Source organism: Rhea americana, unplaced genomic scaffold (genome assembly GCF_003343005.1).
Source record: "Rhea americana isolate MKP2758 unplaced genomic scaffold, rheAme1 scaffold_98, whole genome shotgun sequence".
Classification (NCBI taxonomy): domain Eukaryota; kingdom Metazoa; phylum Chordata; class Aves; order Rheiformes; family Rheidae; genus Rhea; species Rhea americana.
The window spans coordinates 2,201,676-2,214,559 of record NW_028187177.1 but is presented as its reverse complement, the minus strand read 5'-3'; the positions used below and the strand labels follow the sequence as shown (position 1 = coordinate 2,214,559).

The following is a 12,884-nucleotide window of genomic DNA, read 5'->3' as shown; positions in this document are numbered from 1 at the left end:
ATTCAAATGAAACAAATAATTTCAGATCAAAAGATTAAAAAAGTAAGGAAAAAATTGCTATAACTTCAGTATGTTTGTACAGCCATTCTTTGTACAGCTCCCCAGGTCATTTGTATCCTTGTTATGGAAGTAAGAAAATAGATTTTTTTTTAATCAGCTTTTACAAGGCTACTCTAATTTGCTTTTTTATTTCATTATWCTCTTCCATACTTTGAAGAGGTATTATCTTCCACTGGTAGAAAAAAAGCCTCTTATTGCTTTGCAGGCATCCAGAGATGAATTCGTGTGCAATTTTGCATCCCCCTCAAACAGATCCAGTCTGATTGCAGACAAAGATACAGGTAAATTAATTTTTCTGAACTTTAACTTTCTCACTATTTTAAATTAAACTATTACTAGTGCTCAGTACTTCACAGCTGGTAAACAGCCCTCACCCAAAACCTCCTCTCAGAAGACAAACTTCCTCTCAGAGCTCATATTCTTTTCCCTGAATGTTGTGTGACCCTCGCTGCTCTTTCCACCACATCCGCGTTTATTCTCTCCGCATGACCTGCTCTGTGCAATGTCAGTGATGGGCCAGTGCCCTGCAGAGTGCAGGTGCAAACGATATCATTGTGGGGTTGGTTTCTTTGGGTTTTTTTTACAGCCTGTGGAGCAGCACTTCCAAATGGGCATGAGATAAAGAGAGAAGACTCGAAAGGATCCCTGAACTCGGAGGGGGCAACGGGTTCCCCGGATCAGTGTGAAAATGTAATGTATTTGGGGTTAGAAGGAACGATGTTCACTGCACAGATCTGTGGCCCATGCCCAGGCTGTGCCAGAAAAGAAAGGTGGGAGGGAGGAGGAGCTCCCTGAGATCGTGTTCTCAAGAGTCAGCTTAAAAATATCTCCATTTGAAGCAAACAAATTCATATTTAATCAAGGAGGTCAGACTCACTGATCTGGTATGCTTTTTGTCTTTAAAAATCTCTGAGCCAAAAATACAAATTGTTAAAAACTGACTTATTAAACATGAAAGACAAAATCTGCAGGGAAAACTCTGCTCCCGCGGTGCGCTTATCTGTACACAGATGTATTTTCTGTGCTTGGATGGGTTTGAGCCTGGCTTATGTGGTGCTGGGAGCCTGTGTCCAAGCCCAGCTGGAAGGCAAAACACCGTGACATGATACTTCCCATGACCATTGACTTGAGAGATGAGACACTTGTAGGAAAACCAGTGCAGCTTAACGACCATAATCCCAAATTTGCAGTAAGTGACTGTGGTCAAACCACAAAGAGGTCTGACCTCAAGCGTTCAAAGAGTGCGTACTCTCCTTGTTGCCAGATTACACATGTGGAAATCAGGTATTTGTGCAACCCRGCTCTGATTTTCCTCAAGGCACTTTGCAGATGTCTTGAGTTGGCATGCATCATTCCTGCGCCTTTAACAGCTTTGGCCTTTGTGATAAGGAAGGCAGCGATTATCTGGGCTGCTACCAGCAGTGTCCTGACAGGCTCAGGAGAAGGTGGAGCATTCCCGGCTCCGCTGCATGAATCATGAAAATACAAGACCGAGTTTAGCCAAACATTTGAATATCAAAATGTTTGTATGCAGCAAAGCTCTTAAGGATATACATCAGCTGTGCCTGGCTGGGTGGGAAGCATTGTTGTTTTCAGCTCAGTTCTCATCACCCTCTTCTATGTCCTAGAAGGTACATTTTTTCAGAGTAGTCGAGAACTGCTTTTATAGTAATAAATGTCATATCCACAAAGCTATTTAAACGCACTGCTGTGACAAGGTCTCTAGTGGARGTGCACAGCTTTAAAGCTGCTGAACAGAGGCAAGGCACGCTGTCTCTTTGGGTGAGTTGTGGGCTGACTCGATGGCTTGGCAGGGGTCAGCAGTACAGTTCTGGCTATAGCCCTGAATCTCCAGTTCTAAAGTGAATGTTTAATTCTGTTTTCTTATGACTCACATTCATAGAATAAACAACAAATAAGACCTCTGGGTAGCTCTCCAAACATGTGAGGCACAGCTTAAAAAGAAGGGTCCTGCTTAGAGCTTAACTGTATCCATTTGTCAGAGGATATGGCAAAGGCTTGCAGAGACAAAGCAAAAAAATTTGGTGAAACTTTAAAAGTCTAATCTTTCCCACCGCAGAATAATTAGCCTTTCCCACACAGATTGACTCACCAGAAGTATTTCAGCTCTCTTTGTCTAAGTCATCAAATGGGGAGGAGGGTAAAAGCACTTCTAAAAATCAAAAAAGAATTACAATTCTTTTTTAAGCTAAAAGCTCCTATTTTTCTATTCACTGTGACATTTTGTTTTGAAATGTGTCTATTTAAACAAAGTTAGAATCCTGCTTTGCATCTTGAAAGCTAATTAACTATTTTGTTTGACAAGAAATGACTTCAAAAATGTCATGGAGCTTAAGAGTTCTAGAAAACTTTAGAAAGCAAGGGAAGTGAAAGCAGAGTTGCTGTGTGTTTAGTGGGAAATGTCATCCTTCTCCACCCAGGAGGTTTTTTCTGGGCAGAAAAGAGTTTGGCCATTTATCCAGGATTTCCAGACAAGTGCCTGCTGGATGAGCAGCAGCCCTGATGGGTGAGATGCCTCCAAAGCATGTCGTGTGCGGTGCTGTTGGGCTGTGCACACAAGGGGAAGAGCAGAAACACCAGCATGCCCAGCAAGTGCACAGTTTGCTGTGCCCATGTTGTCCCACGTAGTATCTGGCCCCATGCTCCCTTCTCGCACAGTCTAAGCCTCCTTGGCCACTGCTGCTGGCCTCTTCATCACCTCTGTGTCTTGTTAGATCCGCAGAAGCTCCACGAGGAGTAGCGTGTCGCACTGCAGCCGTCTGGACCAGTTTGAGATCCGCATGCTCCTGATGTGCTACCTCTACATTGTGAAGATGATCTCTGAAGGTTGGTGGCTCTCGCACGCTGGGGGTGTGCACTGGGGTGGGCAGCCAGAAAGGCAAGAGACCATCACCAACTGTTTTAGTCTAGAAGATATGTTTGTTTGGATGTTTTTATGTCACTGGATTTTTTTTTCCTTTCAGATACTCTTTTAGCTTACTGGAACAAATTCTCCCCGCAAGAGCTGATAAATGTCCTTATGCTTCTGGAGTGAGTATCAGGAGCCTCGAACACTGCACCTTTGCACCCTCGTGGCATGCAGTATTGGCAAAGAAGAAATGACTGCCCTGTGCTTCTCAAGATGCACCCATTCCTGTGCAGTACTAGAGGTGTCTGGCCAGGATATAGTGAAATAGTTTTCTCCTCTAAGGGCAATTTCTATCACTGAAGCAAGGCGGAGTGGCTGCCGTCCTGCACACAGCAGTCCAAGCTGTGGAGCCCAGCTGCCCACGGGAGAGCAGTGGACAGTGACAGGAGAGCAGTGGGAGCTCACAGCGCCAGCACCTGCAGCAGCTGGTGCCACCTCTGCTTGGCAGCCAGCTTGGTGGAAGAGATGGGTGGGGAGGCAGGGGTGCGCCATAGGGTTCGGAGACCATGRGTATGAGGTCAAGGAAAGCTTAAAYGCAAGCYCTAAACACTCRTGTGCAGAGAAGTGTGTCCACAGGCAAGGACAGGGTCGATTAGGAATGACACAAAACATTTCAGATCTGCAGAATCTGTAACACTTTTTTTTTTCTTTCTAGAGTGTGTTTATTTCACTTCAGATACGTGGGGAAGAGAAATATTGCCAGGTAGCGTACTCTTCTGCCGGGGCATCGCGGGCCCCTGCCTGCACTCCCGGCTGCGGCAGGAAGGGAGCTTGCGCACCCGTGCCAGGCCAACGTGAGCACGCAGGAAGCTTGCGGGGCCGGCAGGGGGACGGGATGCTGCTCACTGCCTTGAAGCCAGGGCAGCATGTCATCATCTTAGCACCCTGCCACTTCCCTCCAGGGCCAGTACGAGACTGAGGTGCTGCCAACTGCCTGCATGTGTTTGCAATGGCGCTTGCAGTCAGTGCAGGAGAAACACAAGTGCGGGCTCTGTCTTGGTGGCCCTGAGCAGCAGCCCTGCTGCTTCATTAGCTGTAGGACCATCTGGTGCAGGCAAGACCAGTTCTGCTGAGACCAGGGCAGCTCGGTCAGCCCTGCTGGGATTGTCCAGCATGAGGTTAGCAGATTGGAGGGAGGCCAGGACTCCTGCCTGGTGCCTTGTGTAACCTGTAGTGGTGTGGCTGCTGCTGCTCATCCAAATCCTCAGCCTTAGTTTGCCCTTGTAGGGTGCACGATGCCTGGTTATCCAAGCATGTGGGAGCCGATAGGAAATCTCAGACGATGCCAGCACTCCGCAGCAGACCTGGAGGGATGCAGGTGCGACTTCAGCATCTGGGCAGCTTGGAGACCTCCTTCACTCTCAATCACAGTATGTATAGAGGAGTGAAGTGGGACTGTGGAGTTTTAGCCTCTTAAACTGCATGCAGCCTTTTTCCATTTGCTCCTTGTTGCTTTTGGATGTCTAAACTCTGGAGAAGTACCATGATCACTGGTCTCTCTGCAACATTCCTATATTTGAGGAAGGGAGGGGAGGAATTTCAGAYAGTCCTTTAAAAATCAGCCCTGGAATTAGTATCTGTACAGCTTTTTCCTCTCACCAGTCTTGACTCAGCTCACTCTCTGATAGTGGGTGCAGGAGACCCCCTGGTTTGGGCACTGAGCAGGACAGATGAAAGAGCAGCCCCAGGGGAGTAGTTCGGCCCTATGCCGAGACCTGCACCAGGACATGCTCCCTAAAGTCTCTCGACGTGGCTGAGTTTCACCCCCCYTGGGGCACACTGCTATTTCCCGTTCATGGATGCCACTTGGGCACTTCATTCATAGAATCATAGAATCAGAAAGRTTGGAAGGGACCTCTGGAGATCATCTAGTCCAACCTCCCCGCTCAGCAGGGTCACCTAGAGCAKGTTAGACAGGGTTGCATCCAGACGGGCCTTGAATATCTCCAGAGAAGGAGACTCCACAATCTCTCTGGGCAACCTGGTCCAGTGCTCCGTCACTCTCACAGTGAAGAAATTCCCCCTCATGTTCAGGCAGAACCTGCTGTGGTTCAGTTTCTGCCCATTGCCTCTGGTCCTGTCACATGGGACAACTGAAAAGAGTTTGTCCCAGTCCCCCTGACACCCTCCCTGTCTGATTTTGAATGCAATGAGATTAAGTTAAGATACTGACATTTGTTTTCTTGGAGAGCATCAACAGAGACTGTGTCTCTAAATCTTACCTCATCTTCCAGCATACATGGAGAAACTTATATATGTATCAGCTTTTAGGTTTTGTGGGAGCTGCAGTGTTGAACACCATTTGCYCCTGATTTTCTTTCTGTCCCCAGATGCAGGCACGTCAGAAGCCGATATTGTGCACCAGGCGTTACTGGAGGGCAATATTGCCACCGAAGTGTGCCTGACCGTCCTGGACACCATCTCTTTTTTCACTCAGAGTTTCAAGGTCAGCACTAGAATTAAAAATGCTGTAGAGAAACATGTTCTGTTCTGTATGTTTGTTCATTTTGGTGATCCATTCTCCTAGAGAATGGAAGGCAAATGATTGGCAGTTTGCTTACTTTCCAAAACGCTGAGTGTTTCACGGGATTTCAGAATAATTATGCACTTACGCAATTCTACAATTTGTTCTAAACTGCAAGACCAGAGAAAATTATGTGGGCATTATACCATGAGTGTAGGCATTACAAAAATAGAATAAGAGGAAATGTGCATCATAGAGAAAGGAGGGACCAGAGAAGAGGGAAATAGAGATCTAGCATTCTTAGAACAGTCTATTTTCTACCAGTAATTGCCTGGAAGCGAGGCCCGGATTTCTCTGAATTGCTGCACACAGATGTCTCTAGGCAAAGGCATTCCAGTTGCCATTACCAGTTCAGACAGGACCTGCACCACCAGTATAAATCTTCTCCATTTTGTGAATCATACTTTTGGCAATCATTGACATCCACAGGAATCAAACCTCTGTGGAGAGAGCTCCAGGTTGGCAACAAAATGTTGAAATATTGCTCCAGCAAAGCTCTTCCTCAGAATGTGATTAGAGGAACACACTCATAGCAGTGTCTTGCATAATATCACATGGACGAGGATACAAGAGTAAGCACAGCGAAGACCTCCTTTATAGATATATTGAACAACGTAATGAGAGAGGTCTTATCCTCTACTTCTGTTACAGAGCAACAGACCAACTTCAGTGCATAAATTAAATTACTGTGTAATAGCTTGGTAACAGCAGAAGGTTTTAGAAGGAAGARTTAAAACCTCCTTGACATTCACAGTTGCCTCTTTTTGAATAAAGCTGAACCACAAAACAATGTGATTTTCAAACCACAGGATAGACTGGATTCCCTTCCGCTTTATTGGGCTTCTGCTTTGCTTTTATGCTCATACAGTGTTACCACACAGAAGTGYGGCCTATACTGCAGTAAAAGTGCTGATGCTTTTCTTATCAATAGAGTAAGTGGGGCTCAGTTGAGTGTGATCCTTGAATTGARTATGGGTTGTAAACTTACCCAACTCCACAAGATGTGTATGGGATGTCAAAGACAAATCCGAACATGTGCAACCCTGGGGCTGGCAATCAAATAGAGATGGTTGATCTCCTATGAGTATAGGGCTTCCACGTTCCTGCCAGATGGCCGTGAAGTGCCAGGCCTCCAAGGATGGCCGCAGGCAGGAGCCAACCCTGAGGGCTTGAATGTACCGCAGTCATTGGGTAGAGCTTGTAGGTACACACACAGTGGTTGTTTGTCAGGGACTTCCCAGTAATGCAAACTTTTAAAGATTCAGGAGGGGGCCGAAATCCTCCTTTTCTGATCTGGAAAAAAGTCTGTATGCAGAAAAAGTAGAAATAGGCAAAATAACTCTGACACCAAGTTTCTTAATCCTCTCTAGGTAACTGTGTTTTATCATCTTTGTGTAGGGGAAGGGGAAGAGGGAGGTGGGTTCCCAGAAGGTGCAAACTGCCAAAATTTTACAAAGGCAAGGGAACTGTACTGATTTGCTACAGCTAAGAATCTTTCCAGTGAAAAGATGTGTTAATGTCATTCTCTCTCTCTCTTCTTGAGCTGCAAATAAAACACTCGTTGAGACTCATAAAAAGAAATAGGAAAAATAAGAATGAGAGCTATGCTGATAATAGCCTGTTTTATTTAAAATGACTCTGGGAACTGGTGAAAATTTGTGCAGATAATCGAGTTAGATGTTGATTAATGATGCAAAAGTAGTTAGATATTTTTGTTTTATTTTCTGCTATAAAAATATCCCTGTTCCTTATCTGGCTTAAGAATTGATGCGATTCATTATGTAAAGTTATCTCCACCATTTCCAGCTTCAGGCATGACGTTTCTGCAAAGTTAATTCTCTACTTGCTTTCCAGACCCAGCTGTTAAGCAACGATGGCCATAACCCACTCATGAAGAAGGTTTTTGACATTCATCTTGCTTTTCTCAAAAATGGGCAATCGGAAGCAGCTCTTAAGCACGTGTTCGCCTCTCTAAGAGCTTTCATTAGCAAGGTATGTAATACATAACTCCAAAGGTGCTATAGAATTTACATAGGCTTGAAAGAAGAGACCAATATGCCATTTTGTGCTGTTTGAAGATGAGTTTAGAAAACAAATTCTTCACCAATTTAAAAATGAGCTCAGGTTAGATTGTCTTTTTCAGCAGTTGTTGTTCCTTGTATACCATGAAACAGAGAAATCTCCAGTATTTCCTTCATTTGCCTTGATCATAAAGCTCTTATTAAAGACTATTGTCAGTTCCACCAAAAGCTGATGTTTCTTGAATTTTTTCCCCAAAGAGGCAACATCACTAACAAAGCTGTTGCCAGAATAATACTTACATGCTGGACCTGCTAATCCACTAGCTTCARGCTGCGTTTGAGAAAGGGTTGTAACAGCTGGACCTCTTTCTACAGCTTTCTGACTTCCCAAGCCCCGGAACACAGTGAGGCTGCTTAATTCTCTGAGCTCAGRCAGAGTCAAAGCAGTAGCTAACCACATATGAGCTGTGACTGATGCTATTGCTAACATTTACCTTCTTGCTTGTCAAAACCTGCTGCTGCTTATAAACACGTTCTTTTAGACCAGATAGGCGTGCAAACCTCCATTGCTTCCATGCTGCACAGTTATGACAATTTAAAATGAATTAAAAGCTACCAAATCACTTGAATACAACASTTAATTGGCTAATTTTGCTTAATGAATTAAATCCATGTGGCTTAAGATTGCAGCCAGGTAGCACAATATGTGATTGAAATGATCTAAGAAGTATTGCTGGCAAAAGTGCCTTGTACCAGTCACTGAACCAAGTTTGATACTAAAGCAGCATTTCCACCCTACAAAAGTAGAGAAGTCTGTGCTATGAGCATTTTACTGGATCCACACAGTAAAGCTAAGAGGTAGTGTGAATATCCCTAGGGCTGATTTTTGGCTAAAGCAGGCACAAAAGAAGCAAGAAAATATAGAAGTCCTCCTAGCTATCCACCTGGCTCCAGACCGAATGGTGAAAAACACCAYATTTTCATGGTGTTTTTCAATGGGACTTCTTAAAGCTTGCCAAATTGTGAGCAGACACTATCAGGAATCACTCAGTTCTACAAGGTTTAATACTCTACCTTTTTATTTTACCTGTTTTTTGTTCTACCTTGACCAGAGTCTTTTAAGTTCTCTGCTYGACTCTTCTTCATCTTCTTCTTCATCTGCTTAGCCTTGAAATATGTCCTGCTGCAGATCTGCATACACCCACACAGTCTTTTTCTCTGTCTCTCTTTCCATTTTTAGATAAAAGTACGTTTAGCCCAAAGTATTTTTCTTGCTTATAGCAAATAAGAGACTTTTCTTGCCTCTCTGGCCAATTTTCTGTGGCTGTTTAGTCATGAAGCCAAGCCTGCACACCTGCTCAGTCTGATCTCACCATCAGCTTTCAAAACTTGGAGCTCTTCAGAGGTTACTTGCTTACTTTGCAAAGCAATGATTACAGTAATACTGGCTGCYGTCTTTGCCAAGGATGGGCAGTTGGGTAGTTTTCTTGGATTTATGTCAGCCTGAATCCACATTGGCATCATGGGTCTTCAGAGATTTGAAAATTTGATTGTGGTTAATTTTTCACATTTCCCCTAAGACAGGACACAGCGTTACTTCTGTAAAAGCAAGATATGAGCCCAGCAGATGATATCTATAAGGAAGCGTTTTCTTTGCCAACTCTGTAACCACATGGGTTCCAGACTTCCTTTTAAGTCCTCTAAAGTGCTTTTCTAAGTCCTGAAGTGACAATAAAATAGCCAGCATCACTGTGTTTCATGACAAGTGSAAGGATAGCATGTTTTTCTGCAAGTTTGCTTTGATATGTGAAAACTGCACTGTTGTGTTTTGAGTTTCATATTGCTGTTAGCTGGTTAGTTAGTGTATCAGTATTAACYTCAGGTAAAACAAAAGTGAAACATACCTTTGAGGCAGTTAAAAATGACAACATTGTCATTTTTATGGCCTTCTGTAGCTAATAATAACAATGGAAAAAATCCTTCTTTTATCCGGTGTCACAAAGTGTGTCACGTAGTCTGTGCATTGCCGGTGGATTTTGGAGGAGAAAAGCTTCCTGGTTTCATAGTTGTTCTGCATCCCAAAATCTATCTGTAAAATACTTTTCCATTCAACTTGATTACTTGATAGGCAAGAGACTTGAAAAAGAAATCTTAAGAAAGTGCAGAGCAAGTAAGGTCTGTAATTGTTTGCATGTTTGGTTTTAAAATGAATGCTGCTTGCATGCATGCGTGGCAGGAATTTGGGAAGGAAGCTGTCTCTGTTTTACCGACTAGGAAGAATCAATCAAGCTAGATTGCTTTTGTTTTATACCTTAAATTTTCTTAAAATCCAAATCTTTCCTTTCAGAGTGTCAGTTATAGATAATATGTATTTACATGCTTGGGAATGGTCACTAAATTAAGAGTTATGAAGGAAAACCTGCACAGATTAAGGGTTCAGATAATCTGCCCTGCAGCAAACTGGCTTCCCCTGTGTTTGAGTGGCTCAGATGCATGGATCTAAGAGTGATGGAGAAGTGTGTGTAGCCGCCTGCTCTGGCAGCTGCTCCCTGGGACGGGGGTTACAGCCTCCTGTGGGGTTGCAAAGAAGTCCTGCCTACTGTGGCTGCCCTGCCCCGGTGCCCGTTCAGTGCCTGTCTGGGTGACTCCTGCTGTGGCTGTCCGTGTTAGGGCTGGATCAGAGCTGTGCTCCTCCGGAGTGCAGAGTCATCCTCTCACATGCGCTTTCCCAGCACTTTCCGGCTCGYGTTCTCCTGCCAGCTGGAGAGCTGCAGGCAGCACCTGGCCAGATCTCCAGCAGGCGTAAAGTGTTTGGTCACTGCTCTGGCCCCGGCACCAAGTGGGTTTGCATCTGCTCAGGATCAGTCCCCCAGAAGGGAGTCGCCCTGGCATGCGGGCTSCCCAGGAACAGATTTTCGCCCAGAGCTGGTGCACTGTGGAGGGGAGGGCGCAGGGGAGGGATCTTGGACTTGTTCTGCAGCAGATTCCCGRGCAAAGTTGCTCTCACTAGTACTGGGTTGGAAACACCTGGAAAAACCTCGTCTCTGCAGGAAAGCAATGCTGCATGTTGAAAACAAGCGCTGACTGCCTCTTTTTTGTTGCCCATATGCTGCCCCCACTTGCCCAATCCCACCTCGCTGCGACCTGCTCTGGGCTAACCCCAAACTGAGCATGACTCTGTCTTGCCATGGGAGAAGGCTTGCGTTACAACAGGCAGCAATTACTCAACAGCCCCTTTCCTGAGTGCACACGTGGCACGCCTGGCCCTGTTACCGTGACTGTTATTTGCTTCTTTTCTTTTCCCATATTTTTTTCCTGAAAATGTTTTTGGCCAGAGGCTGTGAACACCAAGTATTTGGGCAGCGTGCTCCGACTGCCTTGTAACCCGTGTGGCTCAGTATAATTCCGCTGGCATAGCCTGACTGGCCACAGCTGCTCACGGCTGTTGGAAACCCTTTTCACCAGCACGCCATAGCGGTGGCTGCAGCAGTACTTACAAGCTTTTCTAAATCATAATCAGTGCAAGGAGTAGAGGGATGAGGTAGTGGCTTCAGGCTTGGACTAGGAGGAGGTGACTGAATACCCTGGCGGTATTTGTCATTGTGTCCCCTGAGGAGTCGGTGCTGGGGCAGGCAGATGTGGCTCCTGGACCATGGCCCATGAGGACCACTGTGTCTTCAACTAGCTGAGCACATTTCTCCACTGAACRGACAAAAACATGTGATTCCCTCTGTTGCCTCTCTGCCTCCGAGAAATTCTGTGAAATATTTTTTCTCGRTGACATTGCTGGCATTTAGCTCCATAAAATATCAAAATAAACGAGAAGGAGGAGAAGATGCTTTATAAACAGAGTAGGCTAGCACTAGGCGCCATGTGGAGGGAGTAATTGCATTTGTTTACTCTACGTTTTTAATTGCTGGTATTTGGGCTCCCATGTGCATTCAGCAAACCATGCCAGGCTCCCGGAGCTGCAGGGAGCCGGTCCCCAAGGCGCTGCTGCCCGGAGCCCGCGTCGCTCTGGCTCCCTGCAGGAAAGTGGGGGTGGGGGGGGAATCATTGAGACAGTGACGTTTCCCTCTGCGGGAGCGGGCCCTGGGGTCTCTGGGCATGCCAAGGGGATCAGCCACTGGAAAGGGAGTGTTTTCACGGAGGAGGCACCCACATGCGATGCCCAAACAGCCTCCGTTCCTCTCCCGGGAAGCGTCGGTGCCGCGGCTGCGGAGGGGGCTGCGCGCCGTCGCCCAGCCCTTCCTGGTTCTGCTTCCCCGTGTCGACCCCGCTGCTGCGGGCGGTGAGGAAGTCGCGTGCCATGCCAGCGTGAATGCTCGGTGCCCGGCTTCCCCTTCTGCTTTCTTCGCCCTGACGTAGCTCTCCGAGCCCCTCTCGCAGCCCGGTAGCTCGCCCCAGGGTTTGGGTTTACCGTGCTGCTGCCTGCGGCCAGCTCTGCCCGTGGCGGGGCAGGGCAGCCTTGCTGCGTGTTTTCAGTTCTCCAGGACGAGCGAGCCTCTCGTTTGCTTTCCTGAGGGCAGTCGTATGAATTTAGGCATTTTTCTTTGGGACGTGTGAACGCAGCTTGGCGAGCATCGTGGGCCATGTCTCCCCGCAGAGTCGCTCTTGCGGGTGGGCTCTGGCAGATTCGCAGGTGGCTCACACAGCAGCCCTTGGTGGGAACGTCCAAAGGACCTTTCTCCTCTGCCCCGCTGCTCGTGTTTCTATGATATTCATAAGAAACTTCTGCCTGTCCAGTTCAATGAAAATTTGCCAATGAATGCCAAAGTTTTTAGGGGAGAAGATAGATGGAATGCATGAACATATCTTCAAACAGCGGGACAGCAAAGGTCACGCTCTTTTAGGAAACATGGTTAAAAATAGGCCCTGGATTCGTTCCCATAAATACTTTTCAGCACAAAACTCTAGTAGAAGTTTTATACAGACCATTCAGGATGGAGCCCAGTGTGTAACGCCTCAGCCCCCATCCATCTGAGCCCCGTGGGTGTAATTTAGCAGTGCATACTGTAATACTTGCATGTATCTTGTGAAGTTTCCCTCAGCCTTTTTCAAGGGAAGGGTGAACATGTGTGCTGCCCTCTGCTACGAGATCCTGAAGTGTTGCACGTCAAAGCTGGCTTCCACTAGGAATGAGGCTTCTGCTCTTCTGTATCTCTTGATGAGAAATAACTTTGAGTTCACCAAGAGGAGAACATTTCTGAGAACACATCTTCAGGTCAGTGAATGGGAAACAGATAGAGAGCAGTCCCCCTCGGACTTCATGAACTTACATATCAAGAGCTTGACTGTATATTGGCCAAATAGCTACGTGTCATCTAATGTCTCCAGAGGAACTTGTCAC

The 12,884-nt window shown here is 46.2% G+C and overlaps 1 protein-coding gene across 1 annotated transcript in view; it reads left to right on the top strand.

Moving 5' to 3' along the window:
- DOCK11 (dedicator of cytokinesis 11) overlaps positions 1-12,884 on the top strand; it is a 66,867-nt gene that overhangs the window by 38,383 nt on the left and 15,600 nt on the right. The window contains exons 33-41 of the mRNA XM_085325526.1: positions 266-341; positions 647-750; positions 2,796-2,907; positions 3,045-3,111; positions 3,645-3,692; positions 4,217-4,359; positions 5,320-5,435; positions 7,368-7,505; positions 12,576-12,758. Coding sequence (XP_085181652.1) covers positions 266-341; positions 647-750; positions 2,796-2,907; positions 3,045-3,111; positions 3,645-3,692; positions 4,217-4,359; positions 5,320-5,435; positions 7,368-7,505; positions 12,576-12,758 — 987 coding nt within the window. The remainder of the gene's footprint in view (positions 1-265; positions 342-646; positions 751-2,795; positions 2,908-3,044; positions 3,112-3,644; positions 3,693-4,216; positions 4,360-5,319; positions 5,436-7,367; positions 7,506-12,575; positions 12,759-12,884) is intronic.